This window comes from Nasonia vitripennis, chromosome 4, assembly GCF_009193385.2.
Source record: "Nasonia vitripennis strain AsymCx chromosome 4, Nvit_psr_1.1, whole genome shotgun sequence".
In the NCBI taxonomy this organism is placed as follows: Eukaryota; Metazoa; Arthropoda; class Insecta; order Hymenoptera; family Pteromalidae; genus Nasonia; species Nasonia vitripennis.
Genome location: NC_045760.1, coordinates 12616889 through 12644831, shown reverse-complemented (window position 1 = coordinate 12644831; position 27943 = coordinate 12616889). Strand labels below are relative to the sequence as shown.

General features: G+C 46.0%; 4 protein-coding genes across 29 annotated transcripts in view; 3 read left to right on the top strand and 1 right to left on the bottom strand.

Annotated features, from left to right (window-relative positions):
* Positions 1-11796, top strand: part of LOC100120012 (hemicentin-1) — a 126654-nt gene extending 114858 nt beyond the window's left edge. For all 6 annotated transcript variants that reach the window (XM_031928760.1, XM_031928757.1, XM_031928759.1 and 3 more), the window contains 6 exons: positions 1600-1759; positions 2161-2508; positions 4313-4579; positions 4719-4958; positions 11341-11453; positions 11546-11796. In XM_031928760.1, coding sequence (XP_031784620.1) covers positions 1600-1759; positions 2161-2508; positions 4313-4579; positions 4719-4958; positions 11341-11453; positions 11546-11626 — 1209 coding nt within the window. In that variant the 3' untranslated portion in view covers positions 11627-11796. The remainder of the gene's footprint in view (positions 1-1599; positions 1760-2160; positions 2509-4312; positions 4580-4718; positions 4959-11340; positions 11454-11545) is intronic.
* Positions 11797-12288: 492 nt separating this feature from the next.
* Positions 12289-13724, top strand: LOC100680366 (translin-associated protein X). The gene is made up of 2 exons (XM_003425770.5): positions 12289-12593; positions 12673-13724. The coding sequence occupies exons 1-2, from the start codon at positions 12578-12580 to the stop codon at positions 13635-13637; spliced, it is 981 nt and encodes a 326-aa protein (XP_003425818.1). The 5' UTR covers positions 12289-12577; the 3' UTR covers positions 13638-13724.
* LOC100680322 (aprataxin and PNK-like factor) lies at positions 13653-15854 on the bottom strand. 4 transcript variants are annotated; one of them, XM_031929122.1, is made up of 6 exons: positions 15219-15854; positions 15071-15143; positions 14795-14974; positions 14547-14734; positions 14154-14480; positions 13653-14082 (listed from the first exon to the last, which is right to left on the bottom strand). In XM_031929122.1, the coding sequence occupies exons 3-6, from the start codon at positions 14831-14833 to the stop codon at positions 13758-13760; spliced, it is 879 nt and encodes a 292-aa protein (XP_031784982.1). In that variant the 5' UTR covers positions 14834-14974; positions 15071-15143; positions 15219-15854; the 3' UTR covers positions 13653-13757. The 4 variants fall into 4 exon arrangements, with proteins under 4 accessions (XP_031784982.1, XP_016842881.1, XP_016842882.1 ...); XM_016987392.2 differs by having other exon boundaries at positions 15223-15854; XM_016987393.2 differs by having other exon boundaries at positions 14795-15143.
* Positions 15855-19534: 3680 nt separating this feature from the next.
* Positions 19535-27943, top strand: part of LOC100119921 (golgin subfamily A member 6-like protein 22) — a 26558-nt gene continuing 18149 nt past the window's right edge. For all 18 annotated transcript variants that reach the window (XM_032599383.1, XM_032599386.1, XM_008205891.4 and 15 more), the window contains exon 1: positions 19535-20039. In XM_032599383.1, the coding sequence (XP_032455274.1) occupies positions 19959-20039 (81 nt within the window). In that variant the 5' untranslated portion in view covers positions 19535-19958. The remainder of the gene's footprint in view (positions 20040-27943) is intronic.

The window sequence follows — 27943 nt, the reverse complement described above, 5'->3', positions numbered from 1 at the left end:
AGTGTACATTAAGGTGAATAATTCCTTTACACGCGTAAAGATTCGTGGGAAGAATAGCTCATAGGAGCGCCGATGCGAAAACACGAAGTAGCGCAAAAAGCTTTTTACTGCGCACCGCCGCGGCCAGTGCCGCCGAGAAATGGGGTTGGGTAGTTAAACCGCTCAAGGAGGATCATGCCGCCTGTTTATACCCCGGGCGCCTGCAGCAGCAGATATCTTTCTCTCCCTCTCGAGCAAGCTGGAATAAGAGAAGGGAACGGGTCGCGCGGGAGTGTCTCGCGAAAGAGAGCCAGGGAAAGAGCTTGCAGCGCAGGCTATAAGGCCTTGAGGCGGCTATATAAATATAAATGGCGAGGATATTCATTTTTGTACCGTCCCTAATACGCGGCATGTTGGAGATGGTTATCTTTAGCTGCGCGAATCCTTTCTCCCTCTCGAAAGCTTTCTTTTTCTTTGCGGGTCGCGAAGGCTAAATTGCGCGCGGCCGGATTGGAGATATACCAAAGCAGCCGCCAGACTGCGCGAGAGACGCCGAGGAGAAAGAGACACGAGTAGTGAGTTTAATGACCTCCTTTGATAACTCCCGCTATGCCTGATTATATAATCCAGCGCAGCGTTGGAAGCGGCGATTCGTAATTTTAATGGCACGACTGGAGCCCAATATATATAGTATTATACGCATGCGGAGAATAGCTCTATACGCGCAAGCGCTCGCGGGGTTAATGGGGAAAGGAGGGACATTGACGTTGGATAACTAACGCGCGAGAGCGTAAAAAAGCACTCGGGTTCGTAGGAAAAAAAGGGATCCACGTGGGGGGAAGCAATTCCCCGAAATATATTGAATGAACTCGATATAGCGATGTGCGTGCAGTTCATCGCCGCATAGAGAAGCGTTCTCTTGGAATTATTGTGAATTTACGATCGCCCGTTGTCGTTTCCCGTTTATTCAAAATTTTAGCTCTCTCTCTCTTTCTCTCGCACGCGCGCGCCGTTCTCCGATAAATTATCGCGCAAGCTAGCTCGCGCGTATACGAAAATCACTGAATTGGACAGCGCAGCGCCGCCCTATAAAAATTCGCCATACAAAAAGACTACTCGCCGGCTAACTCCTTGAAGGCATGAAAATTTGATGCTGACCGAGCTGCGCGGACTATGTGCATCACGGTCGCGTGAACAGCAATTCCAAAAAGCTTGTTTGCAAAGTATTCTCGCGGAACGGATATTGGATTTTCGAGTAAACATATATATATATATATATATATATATATATATATATATTTATATATATATATATATATAAATAACCGCGCATTGAAGAGGGAATGTAAAGCGCACGCCCCGGTATATATACACACATGTGAAAGGGCAATGTATAAAATATGCACTTCGGGAATGGTGTTGAGAGACGTGTAGCTCGATAGTAGATACTACATAACAATAGATTATTATTTTGGTACATAACTGAGTGATGACTCGGGCTCTGAAATTTTGAAACTCAAAACACGGCGAATAGCGCGCCTGTTATATGGAAGAAGGTATTCCGCCAGATAAATCCGCCGACGAGAGAGCTAACGATATTGCTATGAAACTCTTTTTCAGAACAAGGAAGTTCGCCACAACGCGAGTGCAGGTGTACTGCTATCCGATCAATCTCTAGTCCTCCAGGGAATAACTCGGGAAGCCTCTGGAAACTACAGCTGTCTCGCGGCCACCACGGAGGGCCGTAATAGATCCAACATTATTTACCTTCACGTTATGTGTAAGTTTCTTTTAACCTTGTTTTCCCCCGTGATTTTGGAAAAAAATCCGCATTGTTGACGTCTCCGTTAATAAGCTTCTAGTTTTACTGTTTCCTGCGCTTAAGAGAACGAATTTAGCTGTATTCAAAACCGAATTTCAACCGAGCGAGTTGGCGAGAGTCATTTATTGCAAACAATCGCAAAGTTTCGAGTATCAATACTCCGTTATATAATGCGCGTCCTCGTGGAAAGGCGAACAATCAGATTGAAGTCGCGCGGCGCCAGCATAATATTATGTTATAACGAACTTCTCATATTATTCCACACTCTGCGAATCATAGTCGAAAATACGAATTTCTGGCGAAATTCGCGAGGCCGGTCACGGTACATGAATGATTTATGCATTCCGCCGTGTCCGCAGACGCGCCGATCTGCAAGCAGCTGAGTCCGATAAGTCTGAACGAGGCTGACGCGTACGTGCTGGCGAACGTGACGGAGGAGCTGCAGCCACAGAACGTCTCGAGGCACGAGATCATCAATCTGATGTGCGAAGTCGAGGCGAGCCCGAGCTCGGTTACCTTTCACTGGACCTTCAACAACAGCCACGAGTTGAAGGACGTGCCGGAGTCGCGCTACACGAGCGACCAGACCGTTAGCCGGCTCAGTCAGCGGCTCAAGTCCGACGAGGATTACGGCACCTTTGGCTGCTGGGCCAGCAACGTCGTCGGTCACTCCAAGCAGCCTTGCCTCTACCACCTTCCCACCCCAGGTATAAAATCTCTCGGTCTATAAATATATAAGTCCGACGTCGCTCGTTCATCAGTCGTATACGCAGGAATCAAGCTGCGTATAATTCCCATCGGCTTTCAATTTATAATTAAAATTTCGCGCTCTCAGCTCTCGCGCACGCATTATATAACTCTTTCCGCGCGGCGCGGCAGAAGCGACGACGACGAGGGCACTCCGCACTTAGCCAAAGTGGTCGCGGACGCGGTTGAGCATTTACTCTGAAAATACAGCGCGCGCGCGGAGAAAAGCGTCCGGCGAAGTTTATTTGCGCGAAAAACCTGAAGCATATACGATATATTATGCGGAATAATGAAATGCGCGGATAAATATTGCCGCTATAATCCAAATGAATTTTCAGCTTTCTAAACAGCGGCAGCTATATGTGCTGTATGCGCACATAAGCGGCTTCTCTCGTCAAATATGCGCGTTGATCCGACATTATTTAATTCCTCTGCGTCAGGAGGGGCGCGGCCGTCGGCATTCCGCATATAACACAGATCGCTCGAGCGCGCGCGAATACTGTATGCACGCATTATTATAATTATTAATTAATTATCCCCGGGTCTTGTGCGGTCGCGCGCGCGTATATAATTTTTAATGAGTTCTAAAATTACTTCTGAAATTAATAAACGCGATATAACAGTGCAGGCGTAACCCGATAGAACTCTACTTATTCGCGAGTTCGAATCGAGCCACGCCACATCTCTCCTAATTATGTTTCATCGGACGATTTGTCGGATTTGCCCAAGTCAAACGTCATCTTATAACGGCGGCAAATTTGCCTACTGCATCGGGGCGTGCGCTTTACATCCCCTCTTCAATGCGCGGTTATATATATATATATATATATATATATATATCGCATACTTACGGCCCTGCAACGTCGCGGAAAAATGTACGACGATCCGAAGGGCGCGCTCTCGAACCAAAATAAAGCGACACCTGCGAGGGCGCGGAACTTTCATTAATGAGGCGGCAAATCGTTCGGCAAACTCAGCCACCACTGCTGCTGCTGCTGCTGCTGCTGCATCGTCGAGTTTAATTAAACTTATAATTGAATGTGTCCATTATGCGCGAGGACTTTTCTGACACACGGTATATAATATAATACTCTGGACCACTCGTGCGTCTGTTCTTAGCGCTTCAGGCGTATAAAGCGGAAAAATCTTCTACGCGCGCGTAGAACATTTTTCCGCTTTATACGCCTTTCTTAATTGACGTCGAGCAAGTGTGGGCGTGTGCGGTCGGCTACGCTAATTGAATGCATAACTCATACGGCTAACGCGGATGGGCAATGTGTTTCTTATGAAATTAGCGTTCCGCGCTCGCGAGCGCCCTGTATATTGTCTTTTCGAGCTTTCATACGGAACTCGTGTGCTGTGCAACGTTGGCAGCGTATAAACACGTGTACGCGATCTGCACTGCATGATTAAATAGTTCATTGAAATTGTGACGCGATGCCGCATATAGGAACGCGGCTAATTACGAATCTTGTGTATTTTAAACGCAGGGCTTGATTAATGTCTTTGAAGAAGAAAAATCATTGTACTCTTGTACGCGCACGCCAGTAGTTTTATAATCGAATCGTCAAACATATACGCACGGGGGCGGTGGCGCGGGAATTACCTTTGAACGACCGTATAACAAAAGGAACGAGAAGATGAAGCAAGAATGGGCGAAAGCTCGCGGTTGTGTGAAAAACGAGGGCTTGCATCCGGTTTATAAGTCTCCGGGCTGTATCCGCGTATACGTATATATGTATAGATGCGTTTGTTTGTTCGCAGTGAACCCGCTGCCGCTGCAGAATTGCACGGCTCACAATCAAAGCGGCACCTGGATACGGATATCCTGTGTCGAGGGCTTCGACGGCGGACTGCCGCAAAAGTTCGTCGCTGTGGCCGACGAGCAGCGCTTCGAGTCGAGCAGCCCCTATTGGGAAATCGAAATCCATAAACCAACCACTGTCTCGCTCTACGCGGTCAACGCGAAGGGTTCGAGCGAGCCCATTATCATGGAGGGCATCGCTTTTAAGGACATGGCGAAATTTACGGGTGAGCTAAAGACTTCGCTCTACAACCATATAGAGAACGCGCAATAAGCTTATACATTAATTAGAGCGTAAATACACACTTGTAAATAAGTGATAAAAAAAAGGTCGAACTGCGCGGCTGCTGCTTACATTGTTCACAGGGGAAACCGGCATTTCGCTGGACATATCACCGATCTTGATTGGCCTGGGAGGGACTGCTACCGGATTAGGGCTTATCGTGACCGGAGTATTAATGGCGCTGTGGAGAAAACACGCCGCCTCGCCGTCGAAACCGAAGCCACCTCAACAGCCGAGCATTGCCACATTTGCGGTTAAGGGCGAGGAAGAGGATGGAAATCCCGATCTTATACCCACGACAGCGCTGACCAATAATTATACAGGTATATATAGAGTTTCGCCTGCAGTCCACTCCCTCTCCGTGTATAAATTATCAGTTCGCCGCGCTATATCCACTACCGCTTATCAACGTATACCTATCCACACACACGCTTTGTAGCATATACACTGCAATAGCGCGACGACCACCGACCTCACCACTATACGGCCGCGCGTTAATTTACGCTCGTTTCGTTTCAGCGACGGAAACCGGAAACTTTGCACGCCACGGACGTGCTCGTGTAATACATGATAATATAATGCACGCGGTATACTCGTGCCGCCAGTGATTCGAACGTATTTTTCAAATATCGTTTGGATTAGCCGCGCGCGTGTGTGTACATTTTTCAATATTGCCCGCGATGTTTAATGTGCCAGAGCGCGAGTGAAATACGCTTCCTGCATAAATTCTCGGCTATAGTACCAGACGCGCGCGGGGGCGTTAATTCAGCTTAGTGCATTAGCATGGAGAGCTTTATGAATACGGTATTATCAAGAGAGCCGAGCTTCTATAACTTTACAACTTGTGATATGGATATATGTTTGAAGCTTTTTGCGCGCGATAATGATTAACGCTTGCTTTTTTTATTCCGAGGCGTCCTCGCGCATTATCGCACATAAGTGCGGGGGATAATATATACCGACTCGAAATTCAAAAGTTGCTTTTGCGGCAAATATAAATGCTGCGACGCTGTGCCTCCCAACACAGGTGCGCAACACCTAGAGCCTCGCATGCACTAGGATTTTTCTAAACGTAGGATTTGACCGCGATCATCACGTTTGGGAGAACGCTAGGGAGAGGGGAAAATGATCACACACAATGGTTAAGTTTTATTGCACATGTATTTCGCCCAGCCCTTCCCTACAATACGGTGGCTGTAGTGCCTCCCGCGCACAGTTTAGCCACGCAGGGCTTACACTGGGACGCTTAAACACGAGCCACGCTCGTGCAGCAGACGGCGGGCCACAGGCCCAGGTCCAGTCCGCTGACGGCTGACTCTCTCTCTCTCTCTCTCTTTCTCTCTCGCGCGCGCGGGCTATGCCTCCCGCTTGTGGCAAGCCCGACCTGCTGCAGCCGCGCAGCTATAGGGTTTTCTCTTGCGCTGTCTCTATCTCACGCACACGCGTTTCCTCGCACTGTTCTCTCTCTCTCTCTCTCTCTCTCTCTCTCTCGCGTGCGCTGGCCAGACGCCTCGCGCAGAAGACGTCTTGGTGTGCGCCCGCACTGTACACCAACACCCTGGTCTCTCGAGTTCTCTCTCTCTCTCTAGTGTGCCCGCACCACACTCGTCTCACTCTCGGATCTCTCTCTCTCTCTCTCTCTCTCTATCTCTTTCTCTCTCTCTCTCTCTCTCTCTCTATCTCTTTCTCTCTCTCTCTCTCTCTCTCTCTCTCTCTCTCTCTCTCTCTCTAATACTTTCTTACTCGCTCTCTCCCTGGTGGACGTCCGTCGGTGCTCCCGCCGGCGCCTCCCTGACTCTCGTGGACCTGGTGACGGCTAGCTTCCTCGGCTCTCCCACGCCAAGGCTGCTGGTTGCTCTGGTCCTCCGGACAATGATGGCGGACTGGCTAGCTTCCTTCCTCTCGTGCGGATGGTTGCTGGCTCGTCCGGGTGTCGGCACTTGCTCGTGCCAACGCGCTGCACCTATGACTCTCTCACACTCTCGCACACTCGCACAACCTCGGGAGACTCTCCCGATTCTCCTCGCAACAGAGGAGGCCACGTATCTCTCTCGCACGTCGACGTACTCCGTCGACAGTCGTGAGAGAACTCCCCGATTTCCCGCTCGTTCTCGCGCTCACTCTCCACTCGCGCTCGTCGGGCCCGCGCATCTTCCTCGCGCCTGATTGGCTGGCAGTCCGCGCGGATAGCGAGTCGCACATCGGCGCCCACTGATTGGCTCGCGACATGCGGAGGACCAATCAGCGCGCGCGCCGTCGAGGCTCACTCACGCGCCAACGATGCTCACTCTCGCGCTAACGTGGACGGTTAGCCGGCCCGTTCCTCGAACTCGAGGTCAGGCTGGCACTGACAACAACAATCCAACTCGCTTGTTTCTTCCGCGCACTCAGAGCTTGGCCGCATCGAACGAGATTCCTCGTATCGACGCGGCTGCGACGTTTGCAACGTCGCAATCCCCTCCCCTTAACAATGCTTCCTCTCTCGGAGAAGTTGGCCTTAAACCTTTTACTGGGTCCTGGGTCCAAACTTTCCTCTTTTCGCAGCATCTCTCCAGCTCCACTCTCTCACTTCCTCTCTTCTCCATTCTCGCTGACTCCTCTCTCGAAGAAGTTGGCCTTAACCCTTTCACTAGGTCCCAGGCCAACACTCTTCTCTCCCCTGCACATCTCTCTAGCACTACTCTCTCACATCCTTTTCTCTCCACCTCCGCTGACTTCTCTCTCTTCTCATTTCCTTCCTCAGCTCTCCGTCTTTCTAGCATTGCCATTTTTCTCCGGCAATCTAGACACAGACCTGAGTGGCTCACTCGTCTGCAAAGTTGTCATGATGTCTGTGGCAATTGCCTACGCGCAGGACATTTCCTTCGTGAATGTCCTTTTTGTTGGCATGCCCAGCAGATCATCTCCGGGCAATTCAATGCCCGGTGCCCCACTTTACAGCAGGTGAAGCACGTACCATCTCCTCGCCTCTCCCCTCGAGCCACGGCATTAGCGGTCGGACGCACCAGGCCGCGCCATACGGTAGCTCTCTTTCTCCTCGTTGAAGCTCTCTTTCTCTCACTCGTCCTCTCCTCAACCTCGATAGAAGGCAACTCGTCACCAGGGCCTGCATGCTCTGTCCTCTCGACTGCAGCGGCTCTCTGGGTCTCTCCTTCCTCCTTGTACGCCGCACCGGGAACGCGCATCTTCTCCGCTGGCAGCGGAGGTGCGTAACGGCTATCTAACTCTTTTAGCCGCTCCCAGCGTCGGCCGTACCTCTCCAACTCCTCCCAGCTGTTGACGCACTTTTCGCCAATAGCTCTCCGGTATTCCGGAAGGAGGTTCTGATATGCGATACGAAGCAAATCACGTTCGGATGGAGGTCGGCGAAAGCGCGAAGCCAGATACTGAAGACTCGCGATATACGCCGCAATCTTCTCTTCTCTGTGCTGCGTTCGCTTGCGCAGATCTTCCTCCAAATCCTCCCGACAATACGGAACCATGTATCGGCGACGAAAGGCCCGGCAGAACATCTCCCATGTTCGTAGGCTCTTTCTCTTCGCCCGATACCAGCGGCTTGCCTGCAACTTGAAAATGCACGGCAACACCGCTAGCAGCTCGCGGTCTGGCACCGCTAACGCTACTCTGCACTCACACAGTCGATCAAAGAACTCCTCCGCCTCCTCGTGATCACTCTCGCCCGAGAACTGGAGCTCCCAATGCTTCAGGAACTCCAAAGCCCTGAGCGAGTCGGCTGATCTTTTCCGGCGTTCGGATGACGTCAGGTTCGCTGAGTTAAACTCGCAGCTCGAGTTAACTTCGAGCTCGCTGTCACTGCTCAGCAAACCTCTCTGTCTCCGTCTCTTTCTCGACGCACTTTTCTCTCTCCTCTCACTCTCCTCCTCCGACTCCTCTTCCGCACTCTTCTCTCCTTGTCCACTCTCCTCCTCCGACTCCTCTTCCGCACTCTTCTCTCTTTGTCCACTCTCCTCCTCCGACTCCTCACCCGAGCTCACACAGCTCCGTTGCATACTCGGCCGACCTCCAGAGTTGCCCCAAGAGACGCGGCGTCGCACCGTTTCGCGCTCTGGCTCTAGCAACTCTTTGTCCGCGTCACCAATATCACTCGTGAACACAGACGGTCTGCCTCTCAGCTGGTCTAGAGTATCTGGGCGAACTGAATCAGCCATTTTGACTGGGGCTCGCAAACATGGCTTTCGCCCTATTCGCTCTTCCTCCATTTTACGCGTCTGTTCTATCGCCTCGACCCGTACCTGCTCTCGCGCCGCCTCCCTCGCCTCCTCACGGACTCGTTGCAGCCGCCGCTCATGCTCTAGCGTGGCTAACTCGTCCCGCAGCTTCGCTCGAGCTTCCAGGAGGGCTTCCTCGTAAGCTTCTCGCCAAGCTACAGAAAGCTCCTCCTCAAAGACTCGAGCTCTCGCATCCTCAAGAGTGAGTCCGCATTCTTCCAACTCTCTCACACGAGCGTCTCTCTCGCTGCGATCGACACTCACTCGGCTCGCATAGCCGCTGTCTACGCTGACGTCTATGCTTGAGCCCGAGCCTCCTCGCAACACATCTCCCTCGGCCACGTCACTGACTGTGCTGGAGGTTGCGCAGGCCGCGGTTCTTGCTATCGTCCTTTCGGACAACCGCAAGTAACCTGGCCGTTCGCACCTCGGGATCACAGTATACACACTGTCTCTCTCACTCGAGCACAAACTCGAAGATCTCTCTTGGCTCTCATTGTCACTCGACAACGAGATCGAGGAGTCTTCTCGCTTCCGACTTCCGTCGAAAAGCTTTACTCGCGAGCCCCGCCGACGACGCTTATGACTAACTGTGTGCCAGTCGTCGCCGTTGGCTGACTCGCTGTCGCTAGAGCGCATGCGTCGCAGCACATCTCGTGGGGACACGGTAGAGCCTCCCACGCTATCACGTTTAGCGTTGGGCTCTACTCCGAGTCCCACTACGAACGGCCGTTTCGTCAGCTGATTCATCGCACAATATGGTGCGACTTCAACAGCTGACGACTGATCGCTGAGCTCTCTTCGCCGTCTCTCTCCACACGAAAAGACGTCAGCAGCTTGCCTCGTGGCCCGCTGCGCATCTTTCCGTCGTTCACACTCCGCGCACTTTACACTAACACTCGCGAAAACACTTTACCTCTCCCTTTCGATGATCGCGAATCCCCACCAGGGATGCCAATTGCGACGCTGTGCCTCCCAACACAGGTGCGCAACACCTAGAGCCTCGCATGCACTAGGATTTTTCTAAACGTAGGATTTGACCGCGATCATCACGTTTGGGAGAACGCTAGGGAGAGGGGAAAATGATCACACACAATGGTTAAGTTTTATTGCACATGTATTTCGCCCAGCCCTTCCCTACAATACGGTGGCTGTAGTGCCTCCCGCGCACAGTTTAGCCACGCAGGGCTTACACTGGGACGCTTAAACACGAGCCACGCTCGTGCAGCAGACGGCGGGCCACAGGCCCAGGTCCAGTCCGCTGACGGCTGACTCTCTCTCTCTCTCTCTCTTTCTCTCTCGCGCGCGCGGGCTATGCCTCCCGCTTGTGGCAAGCCCGACCTGCTGCAGCCGCGCAGCTATAGGGTTTTCTCTTGCGCTGTCTCTATCTCACGCACACGCGTTTCCTCGCACTGTTCTCTCTCTCTCTCTCTCTCTCTCTCTCTCTCTCGCGTGCGCTGGCCAGACGCCTCGCGCAGAAGACGTCTTGGTGTGCGCCCGCACTGTACACCAACACCCTGGTCTCTCGAGTTCTCTCTCTCTCTCTAGTGTGCCCGCACCACACTCGTCTCACTCTCGGATCTCTCTCTCTCTCTCTCTCTCTATCTCTTTCTCTCTCTCTCTCTCTCTCTCTCTCTCTCTATCTCTTTCTCTCTCTCTCTCTCTATCTCTCTCTCTATCTCTTTCTCTCTCTCTCTCTCTCTCTCTCTCTCTCTCTAATACTTTCTTACTCGCTCTCTCCCTGGTGGACGTCCGTCGGTGCTCCCGCCGGCGCCTCCCTGACTCTCGTGGACCTGGTGACGGCTAGCTTCCTCGGCTCTCCCACGCCAAGGCTGCTGGTTGCTCTGGTCCTCCGGACAATGATGGCGGACTGGCTAGCTTCCTTCCTCTCGTGCGGATGGTTGCTGGCTCGTCCGGGTGTCGGCACTTGCTCGTGCCAACGCGCTGCACCTATGACTCTCTCACACTCTCGCACACTCGCACAACCTCGGGAGACTCTCCCGATTCTCCTCGCAACAGAGGAGGCCACGTATCTCTCTCGCACGTCGACGTACTCCGTCGACAGTCGTGAGAGAACTCCCCGATTTCCCGCTCGTTCTCGCGCTCACTCTCCACTCGCGCTCGTCGGGCCCGCGCATCTTCCTCGCGCCTGATTGGCTGGCAGTCCGCGCGGATAGCGAGTCGCACATCGGCGCCCACTGATTGGCTCGCGACATGCGGAGGACCAATCAGCGCACGCGCCGTCGAGGCTCACTCACGCGCCAACGATGCTCACTCTCGCGCTAACGTGGACGGTTAGCCGGCCCGTTCCTCGAACTCGAGGTCAGGCTGGCACTGACAACAACAATCCAACTCGCTTGTTTCTTCCGCGCACTCAGAGCTTGGCCGCATCGAACGAGATTCCTCGTATCGACGCGGCTGCGACGTTTGCAACGTCGCAATGCATTACACGGCTCGACTCTTTTTCTCTTTGCAGATAGAAAACTTTCCGTTTACGGATCTCTGCCGCGAAGATCGCATTACGCGGAAGATCAACAGTTGCCGCAGAGCATCATACAGGACATGGATTATCCTCGAGCTGCGCCAAACGTAAGTCGCATATATGAGGAATGTCTCCGATGTACTTATTCTATATAGCAAATATACTAATATTGTTTTGCTTTTTTTTCGCCTCTTCGCAGACGTACTACAGTCTACAAAGACCAAGCCGCTACACGGAAACAATAGTCAGACATACAACCGTCCAAGAAAGTTGCATCTAAATGGATATGCGAGTGGTTGAGTGAAAATCAAAGTTACAACTGACGAGAACTGAGGCATATGTGAATTGGAATTTACAAGTGAAGCCACTTTTAAATATACAAACTATTTATAGCTACTCGACTGATAATGTGTTTGTAAATATTGTACATAAATAATTTATACAAAAATTTATGTTTTATATTTATTTACACCTCGCCTCTATATGATTATTATTGAATAAAATTTTTAATCAAAATCAACCTGTGCATTTATTACTATATCGATCGTCCCGATTCTATTCGTATATATAGTTGAAAAAAAAACCTTTTCCTCTAATTATTTTGTCAGATTATTTCGTTATTATTCAAGTTTTTCTACGGGACTATAATGCAATCATTTTTTAAGTTTGTTGAATACTGCGTTGTTGATAAAAAAATGCATAATTAATTATGTTTATCATTCAAAAGTTTTAAAAACTTTAATAGTTTAATTTCAAAAAATTTCACTTTTGATGTGCATGCGTATAACCATAGACATAAGAGAGATAGACTGCGTGTGTAGGTTTGCAAAAGTGGCACTTTGTCTTACACATTGATACATAAGAGAGTCTGTCTTTCTCTAACAGGGTGCCACTTATGCGCTAACCTACACACGAGTCTATCTCTCTTATGTCTATGCGTATAACCTTCGCAGTCCTGCGAAATTTTGTCCCATGTCTTGTCCAATTATATTCCAGATCTCGCGAATGTATATATAGATATACAGTATCAGTATAGTGGCGCAGTTGCAACTCTAACCTCAAATACATTATACGCATTAGCTGCAACAGCTGCATCAGTTGCGAGAACAAAAGTGCATTTGTTGTGTCGCATTGTTTCTAATAAAGTTATTTAACAGGCGCACTATATAAATCAATAAAGCTTCTAAACAAAGCAGCTTTTCAAAACTTTTCTACTGTAAAATTTCTCATAATGTCTCAAGATAAGGGTATGAAAGTTATGAAAATTCTATAATTATCAAAGCTACAATCAAATGATTAATGTTGGCGATGCTTGTAAACTTACAGGAAACTCAAAAGGTAGAAGAAATCACGGTCATTCGCACAATAAAAACAGAAAGCAAATCAATGTCGGAGACAAAGGAAGAGAAGTGCTGGCGAAAATAAACGAAAATAGCCCTGTAATCAAGCAGTTTCAGGAATATGCTGTTGAATTAGATGCAAAACATGACCGCTATGAAAGACTTATCAAGATCAGCCGTGACATTACAATAGAAAGTAAAAGAATCATTTTTCTACTTCACACGCTTGACAAAGAAAGTAAAAAGAATGCTGTTCTTGGAGAAGCAGAAAAAAGATTAAACAATCTGATCACTGTGCTTTTCAAGAACATTGCACAGGAATTAGATGGTGAAGATTCTTATCATTACTTGCGAGCATATAGAGCAGGATTGCAGGAATTCGTAGAGGCTATAACTTTTTACTGGTTTTTACAAAATAGCACACTTTACAACTTGAAAAAATTAGAAGAATCATTTAATTACACAATTAATATTTCCAAGCCAACTGAAACTGAAAAAAATGAAAAAACTGTCGAAGCTAATGAATCTGATCAAACAAATCAAATTGAAATAACTGAAGTGACTAATGATTCTGATCAACCGATAGAACAAAAAACAATACGCTTTTTAATGCCACCAGCCGATTATATTTTGGGAATTGCAGATCTAACTGGAGAGCTTATGCGTAAATGCATTAACAATTTAACTTCTGGTGATATTTCCAGTTGCTATCAGACATGTAACTTTGTGCGAAGTATGTATAAAGGATTCTTAGGCTGTGTCGGCATTTCTGGAAGAGAAGTAGCAAGAAAGCTTTACACTTTGAGACAAAGTTTAATAAAAATGGAGAATGTGTGCTATACAATCAAAGTACGGGGTTCTGAAATTCCAAAACACATGCTAGCTGATGTGGCTACAATAGCTGCAGAAGATGTTAATATAGAGGACGATGAAGGATATCAAGTATATTAAACAACAACCTAAATATTCTTGTATTTTATAAAAATTAAGTCTGTATTTTATAGTCTTCTCATACAAATTATTTCTATATTTATGGTATCATTTATTTATTAATTTATATATTCTAACCTTTTACTCTTCCTTGTCGTCGTCACCATCATCAAAATCACTTTCAAGTTCTTCCATACTGTCATCATCAATAAAAGATGGATCATAATCTGATTCATCAACAGATTCTTCCCAAGAATCTTCCAAATCTGACAAATCTTGCAGAGAAACAGACCTTACAGTAGTTTGAGTTCGCTTACGCTTGCTTTGTGTATGCTTATAATCTAATTTATGTTGAGGATTTTTGCGATAGCAGTCCAGCCCGTATGGGCATTCTGGTCTATTATCAGGAGTATCATAATCAGGATCACCAGGATGACTAAATTCTGCCTTATGTTCAGCATTCAATCTATAAATAAATAATATGTAATGTTTAGTACCAGTAATGATATTTTTTAAACATTTTTCACACTTATTTACCGATAACATTGACTACCATATTTGCATTTCACTCTTGGTTGTGATTGTGTATTTGAAGTACCTTGATCAATATTATCAATATTTAAATTTACCGGGTTGGAATCTGTAGTCTGCTCTTCCAGTTTGGATTCTGAATTATTAAGATCTTCATTTACATAATTTTCTGCTTCTGAATTTAGGTCTCTGTTATCCCTTTTTTCACAATCTGATTCTGATTCAGATTTTTGTTCCTTACCATACTTTGCAGAAGAATCTTCATTAGTTTCTCTTTCAACAATTGATTCTTTCTCTTTCTCTTTATTATTAACATTTGAATCTTGCAATGAACTGCAAATAACAACAGAATTACTTATGTATCAATATTCTGCACTATTGATAATGAATAATGTATACCTAGATTCAACATCATCCTGATGTATATCTTCACTTATTATATTCACTTGCACATTGTCAGTATTTACATTTTTAATTGAATAAGAATCATTATCGTTATTATTTAAAGCATGCTTCGATTTCATTTCTACATCCAAATCAGTGCTTGGTCTTTTATCGGGTGGTTCATTCTCCAAAATTTCTTCTGCCTATAATCAACAATATCAAATAAGTATATACTCGTTAAAATAGTTTAAAAGTATTATTACCTTTCTTTTTGGACTATTAATCTCAACCACTTGATCCATTTTGGGTATTACTTTTATCCAAATTCTAGCAGGAAGAAGCAAACATGTATCTTGAGCTTTCAATGGAACTGTCCAATTTGCTCCTAATTGTTTCTAGCTTCGCGCTTCACAGTTTTTAATATAACAAAATATTCCTTCACGCTACGTTTAGTGTTATTGTAATAAAAAACAAACGTTTCATTTACGATTTCCATAAATTACCATATTCAACATTCAAAATAACTTATAGAAACTAACTGGCGTAATGGTCATTTCATCATTAGTAGACATTTATCTTGACTGCTTGCTCAACTTTTGCACCACTTACTGCCTGAAAAAGAATATATAAGAATAGATAAAGTTTCGAAATCCATTATTTTATAAAAAAGTAATATAGAAATAGTACCTACATATTTACATCCACGTTTGTATTAACACTAAATACAATTTGACAGTAGATCTAAATATCTAACGAGTTAAACTATTCTTCTTAATAAAAAAATAATATTCAAACTCATATGTTGATAAATACGCATATCTTTTTTGAATACAAATAGTCTAAAGTTGTCAAAAAAATAAATTCAACGAAATCGAGAGCATCAGTCGTATCTGATGCAAACTTATCTTACACGCGATGCCGATGCGGCAACTGCGCGCCAAATATCATAACAAAGCATAAAGAAAATTGGAGGTTATGAGAATCAAAATACAGTTTCCTTTAACCCCGCAAGTGACTGCGATAGACATAATGCGGTTCATGTGACATTAGAAGGATACAATCAAGAGAGATCGAGATAAGTACTTGATAATTGGGCATTTTATCATCAAATAAAAAGGTAATTGCTACATATACATTAATCGTAAGCACAAAGATATTAACGAGTTATAAACGTATGTACGTTATCTGCATTGATTTGCCCAACCATATTTTCTCCGGTTGTTAAATCCACTTTTCGCACTATCAAATTATGCACTTGAATAATTTGATATTTACTAGACATTACGAATTTATATATCATAAAATGTTGGTAAAAGCATCTCTCAAAGTTTTGGTCAGAAAAAAAAATTACCAACTTCATGGTAGAAACTCCTCGCTACAAAAAATCGTATACTTGACTATGAGTTATAAATAATTTAGAATTTAATGAAACCTTGCGTGAAATGTTTAACAAACCTGCGTTCAAAATGACAAATTTTCAGTCTAGAAGTCATAATTTCTAATATTATTAGGCATTTATTAAAGAGTGTGTCTCCGCGGCCGATATCGCGTACGCGAAAAAAAATGTAGCGTACGCGAGAAAATTTTAGCGTACGCGAAAACCACAGACAATTTCTCGGAAAATTTTTCGCGTACGCTACTAATCAACCTTTCGCGTGCGCTAAATCTGTCGCGCACGCTAGAAAATCAACTTTTCGCGTACGCTAGAATAGTATATTATACCACGGGAGCCGAAAATTGCAATTAAAGTTTGCATTTTGAGGTTAGAGTGGTATAAATGAACTTTTTTTTTGCGAGAGATTTTCGCATACGCTAGAGTTTTTCTTGTTTAGGCAATTCTTTCGCGTACGCTAGTGATCTACATTTCCTATATATAAAAGAAGCAACATAACAGGAGTGACTTATGAAGGATGAATGGAACATCTCTATGTATAAGTAATCCGTTTGCTTCTTATAAGAAAATTTGGAGCACTTTAGCGTACGCGAAAGAATTGCTCATAAAAATACTAACGTGCCCGAAAAGTTTATATCTAGCGTGCGCGAAAGATCTAGCGTACGCGAAAGGTTGATTTTTCTAGCGTGCGCGACAGATTTAGCGCACGCGAAATTTTCCAGGAAAATTTTTAGTTGATTTCGCACACGCTACAAAGTTTTCGCGCACGCTAAATTACATTTCGCGTACGCGATATCGGCCGCGGAGACACACTCTTTATTAAAACAAATGATCTTGGGGTTATATTTGCATCTGTTATACTTTAAATCTTGAAATTGTGATGTTTAAATATAACATGTATACAAATATTTTGATACATTTGGGAATACCTATGTTATTTATTTATTATTATTATTATTATTATTATTTTTTTACATACGAGGTAAAGCCCATCGACCACCAAGCAGTAATGAATAAACACTTAAATTACACTCGATGAAGCTCGTATAAAAATAAAAATATCCAAAGTGAACATGAAACTCAAATCCACGTCATAGAGGGGTTAATGTTTTCTGAAACTGCAATGTCATGTTTTGCAACTAGACCCTGGTATTTGTCCAATGATTGTTAAATATTATGAAAATTTTTGGACCAATGCCCAGGAATGCATTAAAGTGTTTGCACGGCTCGCCCGCAGCGTGTTGCGTCCACGTAAATTCTTCTTTAATTTGTCTTGTTCGCATATTTCATCCGCCGCGTGATTACGCGTACATTTTATTTCGATGAAGAAATCGTTATTGCCGCCGTGCGCCAGTTTGAATTGAGAAAAAACTTATTCTTATACTAACTGATGACTCGTTGAGAGTTGAATAAATGATGTCCTCGGGTTTCTTTCGAAATGTAACGTCTTGTCTCGCTGAATTAGACCAGTAATTTGATTCACAGTAGAATTTTGAGTAATCTTGACTACATGGCCATTCAACGCCGAAGTATCCAGAATTATAGTTGACTGCGTTTCATTATTCCAATACGACGACATACAACAGCTTTCACGCGTGACGTGTGCACACTGGACAAAAATTTCGCTCTAAAGAAAAATGTTTTCGTTTCCAAAACTGTTTACGTTCTCGAGCTCGAAAGCATCAGTCAATGTTTTTTTTCGCATGAAGATCTAAAAGACAGTGTGATTTCCCGTAAATATGTTGACGATATCGCTAATTTTAAAAGTTAAAAATAAAGTCAACTGGTCGTCGGTTTGATTCGACTGCACGTAACATTATGTCTGTAATTAAGCACTAAGATCAATGACGCTGTTCATACAAGCTTTGGCGATTAAAAAAACAAATCAATTGTACTTTCGCACCTATAAATAAAGGTACCAACTTATTGTGCTCACTACGGTACGAGTACAACAAAACAAAATTACTGCACACGATAAGCGCTCGCCCACAGCGAAGGTTAAAAAAGGAATTCTCCGAGTGTTCACGACGAGCAGGATGAATATAACCGCTAGAAGTGAATCGGCCCTAAATAAAACATTGATCATCCTTCCGCCCGTTATAATTGGCCACGATCGTCCGGTCCCCTAAAAATAGCAACCTCTCGCGAAAGCTGCTAACTGCGCGGCGGTTTGCGTCCACCTCCCGCGCTCTCGGTCGAGGCGGCGCGCGAGAAAGAGAAGGAGCGCGAAAAAAATGTTTGATGTTTACCAATGTAAAAATATACACGCTATAAGCCTGAGGAATTACGCAAAACCTCGTCTCCTCGTGCCGCGTTCCTCAATGTAACGGCCTGCTCTCGATTTACTAAATTTCGGAGGACCTTGGCCCGCTTGGAACGCGACTCTTTTATATTTACAGCCACGCGTGACCGCGACCGACGATCTTGCGAGCTTTACTACTCTACGCTATATGCTACTCGGCTTTATTACGGGGTTGAACTGAGATCTCTCATCCTTGGATCGCGAGAGTTTCTCGAGCGCGAAAGCGGCGCCGACGCGCGGATGACGCGATCTTTTTCACGGTTACCACGCGCTGTGTATGAAAAATCTATTAATTTCGCGTATTGGATTCCAATTGGCGCAGAAGCGCAGGTGTTCAACGTGAAATACGTGTAATACAATGCAGTGGTATTGATTTTTCAACGTAATTAAATCGCAATAAGCTATATACAAGCATTCACACACGCAAACGTTTATTCTTATGTGCGGCCGGATTCAAACAAAGCATCTCCTGGTCTATGCATGAAATGCAGGTAATTCTTTGTGCCACAACCTATTTGAAAGCTCTTTCGACGAGTACAAATACGAGCATGCAAAAAAAGAGCAGTACGCGCATTTTAAAATTATATTATATCAAATAAAACGCGTGCCGAGCTTGCGCTCACGCGAACGAATTTCATGCCATATGAAATATTTCTATTTGAAGATATTCACTCGCGCGGACGAGTTCCTGGTCGTACGCATTCATATTTTCGTCATCGAGAGAATTAAAAATTCGCGGTGACGCGCTTCGGATTTTACGGACTCGAGCTTTTTTCACTAGCATTAAAAGAAAAATCGTTTTATCTTCTCTAACGGCGATATCCTCGTGCAAAAATTGCCTCGGACCGCGCTGGGCTCATAATTTAGCGAAACCGAAGCGGAAAATGTATAACGCAGCGCCGCTATTACGTTTTAACGTATAGCTTTCGTTGCCGTACATTATACTCTCTCTCTCTCACTCTCTCTCTCTCTCTCTCTCTCTCTCTCTCTCTCTCTCTCTCCTCTGGCGCGCGACGATATATCGCCAGAGCGCGCGAAATTCTCGCGCGCGTGGAAAAAAGCTCCTCGCGCTTGCGGATCGGTCCATCCACCGATGGTAACCTTAGCACGGATTCTATTTTTTTCTCCCGATGCATCGCGCTCGCGCTCTATATACACCGAACGCGCACGATCAAACCGACGAATGAGACGGAAGGAGAAAATCGGCTGTAGCATATAGTGCGCGGCTGGCGAACGCGGAGAGGGGAAGAGGGAAGAAAGAGAGAGAGAGAGGAAAGAATGAGAGGGCGTCTAAAAATGACGCAATTCCGTCGTCGTCGTCGACGTCGTGGTCGTCGTCTTGGTTATAGAGTTGGGAACGAGCTTTGGCTGGCTAGTGTGCACGAGTGAGACAGAGCGAGAAAGAGAGGGAAGGCGTGAGCGGAGAGGATAGAACCTCTTCGTCTACTCCCAGGCAGCAAGCGCCGAGTCGCGCAGAACCGCACGAACTTTTACCGCGGTCGCATCTCGCTAAACCCCTATAAACTATAGTGGGATCGCCAGCTTCTCCCTCGACGCCGACGCTCAGGCCGTTTATTTTGTTTTATTTCGCCCCTGTTTTCGTTCGCGCCGCGCCAGACGAGCCGAACCGAGCTCGCTGAACACCGATTCACGCACACCTACCGATATCCACGACAAACGTCGAAGCGGCGCCGTCCACACTCAGCCAGAGGAGAACAAACGAGAAACGAAAATGGTTTACGAGAGCGACTTCTACACAACCCGACGACCCTACTCATCATCCCGGCCCTACGTGTCGTCCTACAGCGTCACGGTTAGTATATCAACACCGAGTCGTTAACACGATTTTTTACTTTCTGTCATCCCCTCTTTTTTTCTGTCTTATCTCTTTTCGTTATTTTTTTTATTTTTTACTCTTTTTTTCGTCGTACTCTATCTCTCGCAATTTTTCGAAAACTCGGCTCGCTCTTTAGAGGTCCCCCGGCAAAGTCACGTCAATGTCGTTCGCGCGCAAGCTCGCGTTTGAAATTTCGCCGCGCGCAAACTTTATTTTCCAAGCTCTCGATCGTTCCGAAACTCTAACCCGCTTTCGAGGGTAAAATATGAATTTTCCAATGATAGATTTCAATACTTATCGTGCGCAACTTTTTACGTCTTGTGCGGCCATCAGTCGGTTATTATTATTATCATTTTTTTTTAACGATCGAGCTTCGCCGCTGATCAGCTTCAGCGTGGCGTTTGAAAATTGGTGACAAGACGACGACGTGGATCCTGGCGGACCTCGGAGGAATTCGCAGATAACGCTAGGTACTGCGCTGACAGTTCTCGAGTCAAACTGCAGGACACACGCAGCTGTCAAACGTCGGAAGCTCGTGCGCCATATATGACTGCGCCGGGATCAGGGCAAAAATTGAATTGGATTAACTTTCATAATATCTAGCTCTTTAAAATTCCAATAATATAAAAGGTTCGCAGAAACAAAAACATTCCTCATTTAGTGTAATCAAAATTTTATGACTTTTCATCTCGATTTTATTCATTACGACGAACAATCTAACATCTACTCCGCGCTTTCGAACGGTCGAGATTAAAAACGCGAAGGGAGCATAAAAAACCTTTGACACGGTCACGTCACTCGCGTATATACAGCGCAAATTTCAAATACTGACAGTCGCACGCGCAGGTCCTAGCGTTATTCTGCTCTCTGACATTCTCGAATTCGCTATCTAGAATGACGCAAATTTAAAATTCGTTATCGAGAAAGTTGAAGCGGAAATAATCCCGCGAGGGCCCTTGAAAACCTTAGCAGCGCGAAAACGCTCGCGGCATATATATATCGTCGGAGAAGCCGAAACAATGTGTCAATCGAAGTGATTGTTTTCGAGAAAAGCAAAAGCAATATCAAACTTCCACACTCTACTCCGACCACTACTACTCTATATATATATATATACAACCACTACTGTTTCGCTCTTGTATATGTATACCTTTAACGTCTTTATTTTTGCCACTACTACTATACTACCACCGCCCGTACACCCCCGTTGTGCTCCACAATATACGTGCACTCGGTACCTCGTTGAACTTTCAATGATATTTATGTATACGATCATGTCCATATACATCATCATTGCGACTTATATACCGTTTAGAAGGAGGTGCATTTGCGCGCAGTGCAAAGAAAAATAGTAAAGAAAATAATGATACAATTTTAAAGCCAAGAGAAGTGAAAGTCTAAATTTACACATGGTTTTTCGACGCGCGCGTATGTATACGTCACACACGCACCGTGGGTATATAGAGGGCCTGCACGCGCGCGCGCAGACATCCGATATTCTTAAAAACAGAATTTGCCTGGAGTTGCTGCGTGTGCATATAATTCACTCTATACAAATATAAACGTACGTCCAAGTGTTCCTGCGTACGTGCGTGTGCGTGTGTCTATCTATCTCTCTCTGTGTGTGTATCTAACTCATCACTCACTCCCACCTGATTTATGGAATGTTTCATCATGTTCGCTATATATATAGATATATAAATATATATTACAGCGCGGGTTAATAATAATATGAATACACACGTGGGACAAAGGTAGGAGGGGGTCGAAGAAGCTGCATCAACGTCGCATTGGGAAAGCGACTGCAACGTCATCGTAACAGGTGTATAGGTTATAAGCTGCTCATTCGAGTTGCAGCGCATATGCCCCCCCCCCCCCCAACAGTGCGCTTTGCGATATCTCAAACGGGCATCGGTCGGCTGACAGAGCTCGACTTCGAAACATCCGCTCTGACGCACGAGCTCGAATAATTAAGCCGTTGCGCTAATTAAGCATTTTTTTGTCCTTAACTACCAACTACCTCGCTCGAAAATGAATAGACACTGTCACGCGCTATAGCGCACGAGCTGAGCTTTATATCAAAGTTGAGCGAAGCTGTAATGAGATCCACGCAGTTAGACACCGTATTAATGCAATATAATTAGCGAGCTAAAATTCCTGAGTTTACGTTGCGCACGCATTTTTTACGGCCCGTGTAAAAGCTCGGCCGCGCGACACTTTGAAAAATATAGCGACCACTATATGCGCGCGAGAGCACCTCGTTGTAAAAATAACGAATTCACCGCTGCCGCAAATTCCGTCCTCTGCAGATGGCATCGTCGCGGAATATGAAACGAAAAAAAAGCAACAACAACGAAAGCAACGGTGATAATCGAGTTTGTCGCGCAGGCGCGCGGAAAACCACAACTCGTAAACAAGACACGGTGAGAGGAGAAAGGGGTATGTGGAACGCTCTCCCTCTTTCGCCGCGAGAACGCTTTGAGAAATTCGGAATGTTTATAAATAGGGTTGAGAGGGCAGCGCGAGGTCAAACAGGCGGCTATTCATAGCGCCGAGTGAGAGAAAGAGCATCGGCCATTTTCCGGGACTTTGAAAATGTCCAACTCCTCCGACGACGGCGTCCGCTAGAAGGAAAGAGAGAGGATATAGCGTTTGCAGAGCTGGATGCGCAGCAATGCGGACGACGACGGCCGCGATCGGTGCTTGAACGGCGAAAGCTGCCGCTCTCGTAGAACGCGCGACGGCGGTTTATCGCGTGCGCGCTGCGTTTGTCAAAGTCGAAAAGTCATCGATGCGAAGTTCGAGTTTCAAAGCCAAAGTCGAAATAGATGAAAATACACTCGGCGTGCTCGGCTCGGGTACCACCTCTGTTTCTCCGCTGCTCTTGATGCAAACCGCCCTCCCTGGCCACTACTCCCGTTCTCTCTCTCTCTCTCTCTCTCTCTCTCTCTCTCTCTCTCTCTCTCTCTCTCTCTCTCTCTCTCTCTCCCGATCTCTGTTGGTATTTTCCGGTTCCTCGCGATTGATAACTTTGTCGAAAACTTTGCGATTTTTTTCTGCTTTACGCCTTTTTCTTTGCTTTACGCGCAAGTTTGACTGTGGAACGGCTAATCCCACAACAATTATATTCGTAAAACCGACGGTGATATCCGCCATGTGACCTGGAATAATGCATTAGCACTTGACAAGTTTAATTTGCCTTTGACGCAAAATAATATCGAGGTGTACTGCACGCTAATTGCATAATAGACGATCGAAAATCAGCGGCCTCTCTCGCAAGCTCCACTGCCGTCGTTTTGTAATTTCGCTCGAACGAGCAACGGAAGCGGTGGTAAGCGCGCGAAAATAAGTTTGCCTCTCGAATGCTCGTCCGCAAAAAAAGGCGAGCCGTCACGCGAAAGGTATAATTAATAACCCCGCGGAAAATACGAGGACGCGCGCAGCAGGAAAGTCCAAAAACTCGGCGCGCAAAGATGTGTGCACAAAAGCTCGCTAACTCTCCGCTTCGCGCGGCAGTATATACAGCAGCCCACACGATGAGTAGTGGGGCAGTAGGAATGTCGGGCGTCGGTGTTGCGTTACGCTATCCTAATTTAGACGCATGGCGTATCGCACACATACACGCGAGAGAGAGAGAGAGAGACGCCTCTCTCTCTTTCATTCTTTCCTACTCTCGCGCGCACTATATTCCCTGCGAACGTATATAAATTTGAAAAAACGCGCGCGTGGGAGCTTGCAGCGGTCGAATTATGCATGAGGCGCATGTCGGGAAGTTTATTGGAATATTGTTGACGAATGCGCAGGGCTAGGAGAAGAGCTTTTGCGTGAAATCGATGTCTATAGAGGTGGGGAACTTTGATTCTCTCTCTTACATAGCGGCTATAGCAAAAGCGAATATAAATTTAGCTCTTTGTTTACGATTTTGAGTCATGGCAGCTTTTTAGAGCCGGCTTTGCACTCACTTCATACGCCGAATATTTTTTTTCTCATTGCGTTCGAGCATGTTTTCGCTGCGGAATTTGTTCGCTGTGTTTGCCGTCCAAATGAACGCTTAATCAAAAAATCTACCAACGATTTATCTTGGAATTAACATCTACGTGCCTATAGTGTTGGCATTATTTGCTGACTGATAAATCATAAAATAGGATATTATATTTTAATGTTTTATTTAATCCTGGAATACTATACTCTTCTGTATACTCGAATATCTCCGGCAAACAAGAGATTCAAAATTCCGTGCGTATGCACTCAAAGGACTTCTGTGCGCTCCGCTGTTGTGCCAATTTTTCGCACAATATTGTATTTGCACAACAAAAAAAGCTTGCTTCGATTGAAAATAAAAGAATGACTCGACGTGTCACACAGAAACTGAAAACATCCGTGATAATAAAATATACCATCAAGAGTGATTCGGCAAACGTGAATACGCGTCCAATCTTCGCCACAAAGAGTCGCGTCCGGTATATTTTTTCCCGCTCTCGTCTCTGTAAGCATATCAAATAACGAAGCTCTCTCTCTCTCTCTCTCTCTCTCTCTCTCTCTCTCTCTCTCTCTCTCTCTCTCTCTCTCTCTCTCTTTTCTTACGTATAGATAAAAGTAAAAGTAAATAAAAAAGTCATTGCCTTTTGTGAAACAGTAAACGCGCACCACCAGGGATTCCTTCCACGCGCTTCCGCGCGCAAAAAGGAAATGGAACAACGAGCACACACGCGCTCCAGAGGGTGTATAGGAGAGCTTTCGATCGAAAAGCGCCGCTCTCAAACATCAAAGCAGTGCGTGCGAAGATAATAATGTTCGTAGATTGGTTATACGCGTGGGTCTATCTCTCTTTTTCTCCCTTTCACACGTAAGCTCCCGAGAAAGCTCTTGGAGAGTAGCGGAGAGAGGCCTCGAAATCCGAGCGGTTCATTTCTGATCCGATAGAGCTGAGTTTAATGCCCGCGTAAAAAAAGTCTCTACAATAGTCGTATTTTTTTATCTGCTTTGGGCTCGAAGGCTGTTCGTATACGATACAGAAATTTTTCAGCTGGAATTGTTCGCAGCCGGCTCTGACTGTACTCGGCCCCTGACCACTGATGACGTCGATTAGGCTACATTATCATGCGCATCACCATCATCTCGCCGCTTGATAGCAAGGTTCAGCTTGACGCTTTCCTCGAATTTCAATATCGCATTCCCAAAAGCCGTTCAGTTCTTCTTCCAGCTCTCGAGATGCAGAGCCGGCGCGCACGCGCGGCTATATTAATATACGGGCGCGCGGGCTTGTAAAATCGCGCTCGCCAGTGGCGCGAGGCCGCGGTTCCAAGATCTAAGAATACCTCCAAGCTCTCTTTCTCGATCTGCTCTCTGCTCTCTCGCTCTGCTGTTATTTCTCGCTCTCCGCATGTTCTCCTCTCTCTCTCTCTCTCTCTCTCTCTCTCTCTCTCTCTCTCTCTCTCTCTCTCTCTCTCCTGCTCACATATGCCCGCGCTGCGTCGCGGATAGGCCTCGGCTTCGTGGTCATACAGTAGTCGAGGAGTTGTGTGGAAGTGAAGACGTCACGAGGCAGCATACACTCGTACGTGGACAAAGAGTGTCGTCAGCTGTAAAAGAGCGCGAGATCGCGATATATAGAGAAACAGAGCGAGAGATAAGAGAGTGAGAGAGGGCATATTGTATCGATGGAGAAGCCGATGGAAATAGAGTACAAGGAGGCTCTGGAACGCTCGTTGCAGAAGGAGAGCTCGGTGCCGTGGGACAAGTTGCCGATGGTGCCGCGACCATCCCTCGTCCCGGAGCCGTTCACCGTCTGGGGCCGCAAGCGCCAGGACCCCAAGAAGGAGTTCTACCAGTACGTCACGCTCAAAGAGAAGGAGGGCGAGGTTCGCGGCAAGAACGCCGCCAAGGACGACCACGCGAGGCAGCTCATCGAGGGCGGCACCATATCCAAGGTCGGTCTCGATGCCGCCGGCGAGCTGGCCCAGCGCGGACACGTCTTCGAGCACGGCGTCCTCGCCCGCAAGCCGGGACAGCACCGACACGCGACTACACCCGCCACTGGCAGGACCAAGATCCTCATGGCTCTGCAGACGCCGTCTTGGTACCGATTCTAAACGGAGTCATCCGCTGCGCAGACCTTTTATGCGCACGCAGCTTTTATCCTAATTGTTATTATTTTCGTACGAACTGTTCGAGGCGCTCTTCTGTGCAACAGGGATCAGTTCTCGTTCTCGCCAATTCTCGCTGTTACGCGCACGTCAGATTTTTAGCCGCAATAGCCGAGTGTGTATCGTGTTTTTTCGGAGCGTTATTTTTAGTTCGAAGAGGAACCGCAGCCGAGATCGCTTTTACGCTGTGCGAAAAACTTCGAATATAGTCGTTTCGTTCTTTTGATGATGATGATGATGATAATGCAGCCAAATCCTCTCGAGATACATACTTTCTTACACTTACTATTATATTCTTATTATTATTGTTATTATGTCACGTACGATCTACATGTAATATATAGGTATACATTGTGTGTGGAAAGAAAAGGCATCGTTTCTTCGCGATTTCGAGCGTGAAAGAGGAAGAGAGGAGAAACAGGATGTTATTACTGCTTCCACGAACACGTAACCATGACTGCCAACTTTGTCGCAATCAACTGGACGTTAATCATTCTAAACTTAGAGTCGAGCCGATTTAGCGATTCTCCTCTTTTCTCCTTTCTATACTACGTACACAGCGAAGAGTCAATGTGTTATTACGTTTTTCCCACCAACTCTTGAAAAAGGAGGCGACGCGTTCTGGATAGAGAGTTTCCGCGATGAGTGTAGACTAGAGAAGAGAAGGGGAAATAAACTGCGAAACTTTTTGCACAACTTTCCCTTACCGGGGTACAGACGAATGGAACAATGTATAGTGGAAAATCGTTCGTCGATTGACGTTCAAAATTGTATAATCGATCGTCGTGTGAATTAATTTATTCTCGAATAACAGTTGTGAGTTCACTTTGTACACATCCAAGTCGCTAAAATAAATTTGTAAAAATGCCAGAAACCGCATTTTCTTTTGAAGATACGAACCTATATATTAACACCCATCTATTAAAGAAAGAACAATCGTTCGCTGTGAGCACAAAATTAAATCTTCAGCGGTGGAAATTTCCGTTATAGCCTTTTGAAGCGGAGAGACGTCGGTATCTATTGCGCAGCTGTTATTCCACCCTATATACACTCAGAGACTGGGAATAATGGAAACATAAGCTGCAGAAACAAGAATAAAAAAAAAACTGCGTAAAACGTGCGATGTAGGTGTATTATACTCACGAAAGCTTTACCATCCAACGACTACCGTTTACTGCGCTAAATTGCGCTCGCATCGAAATTCGCTGAAAATCATGCATCGAAAATAACCGACTTTTTCTTCCTCGCACCCCCGCTTTTCGGAAAACCTATTTAAACGAGTGTCACGCGTCACGCGCGCATCATTTCACTTCCCTTACTCTCTCTAAATCCTCGTTGAACCGATGTCGCTCGGCTTCATTTTCATACGCACGCCCGTATGTTTAACGTTTATTCCGCACACGCGGCGCGCGTACTTCGTCCTACTTTTCCGGCTCGGAGCAGTATAGCACGACCTCGTGCATTTTATCACGCTCGTGAGCCCTGATGATGCACATCGAACGGCTGTTTTATTTCGTTTTCCAGTGCGGAATTCAACGTTGAATTCGCTATCTAGCCTTGTGTACTACTCGACAAGTTTTAATTGGGGAAAACCTTTCAATTAGGCTATATTGAAAAATTAACGCGGCGCTGTCACCGCGCTCGCGCTGGAGATTGAACTATTACAATTGTGTGTGGGTATATCATTCCTCCCACCGATGCTAATTACATTTCGCGGTGCGCTGATAATAATAT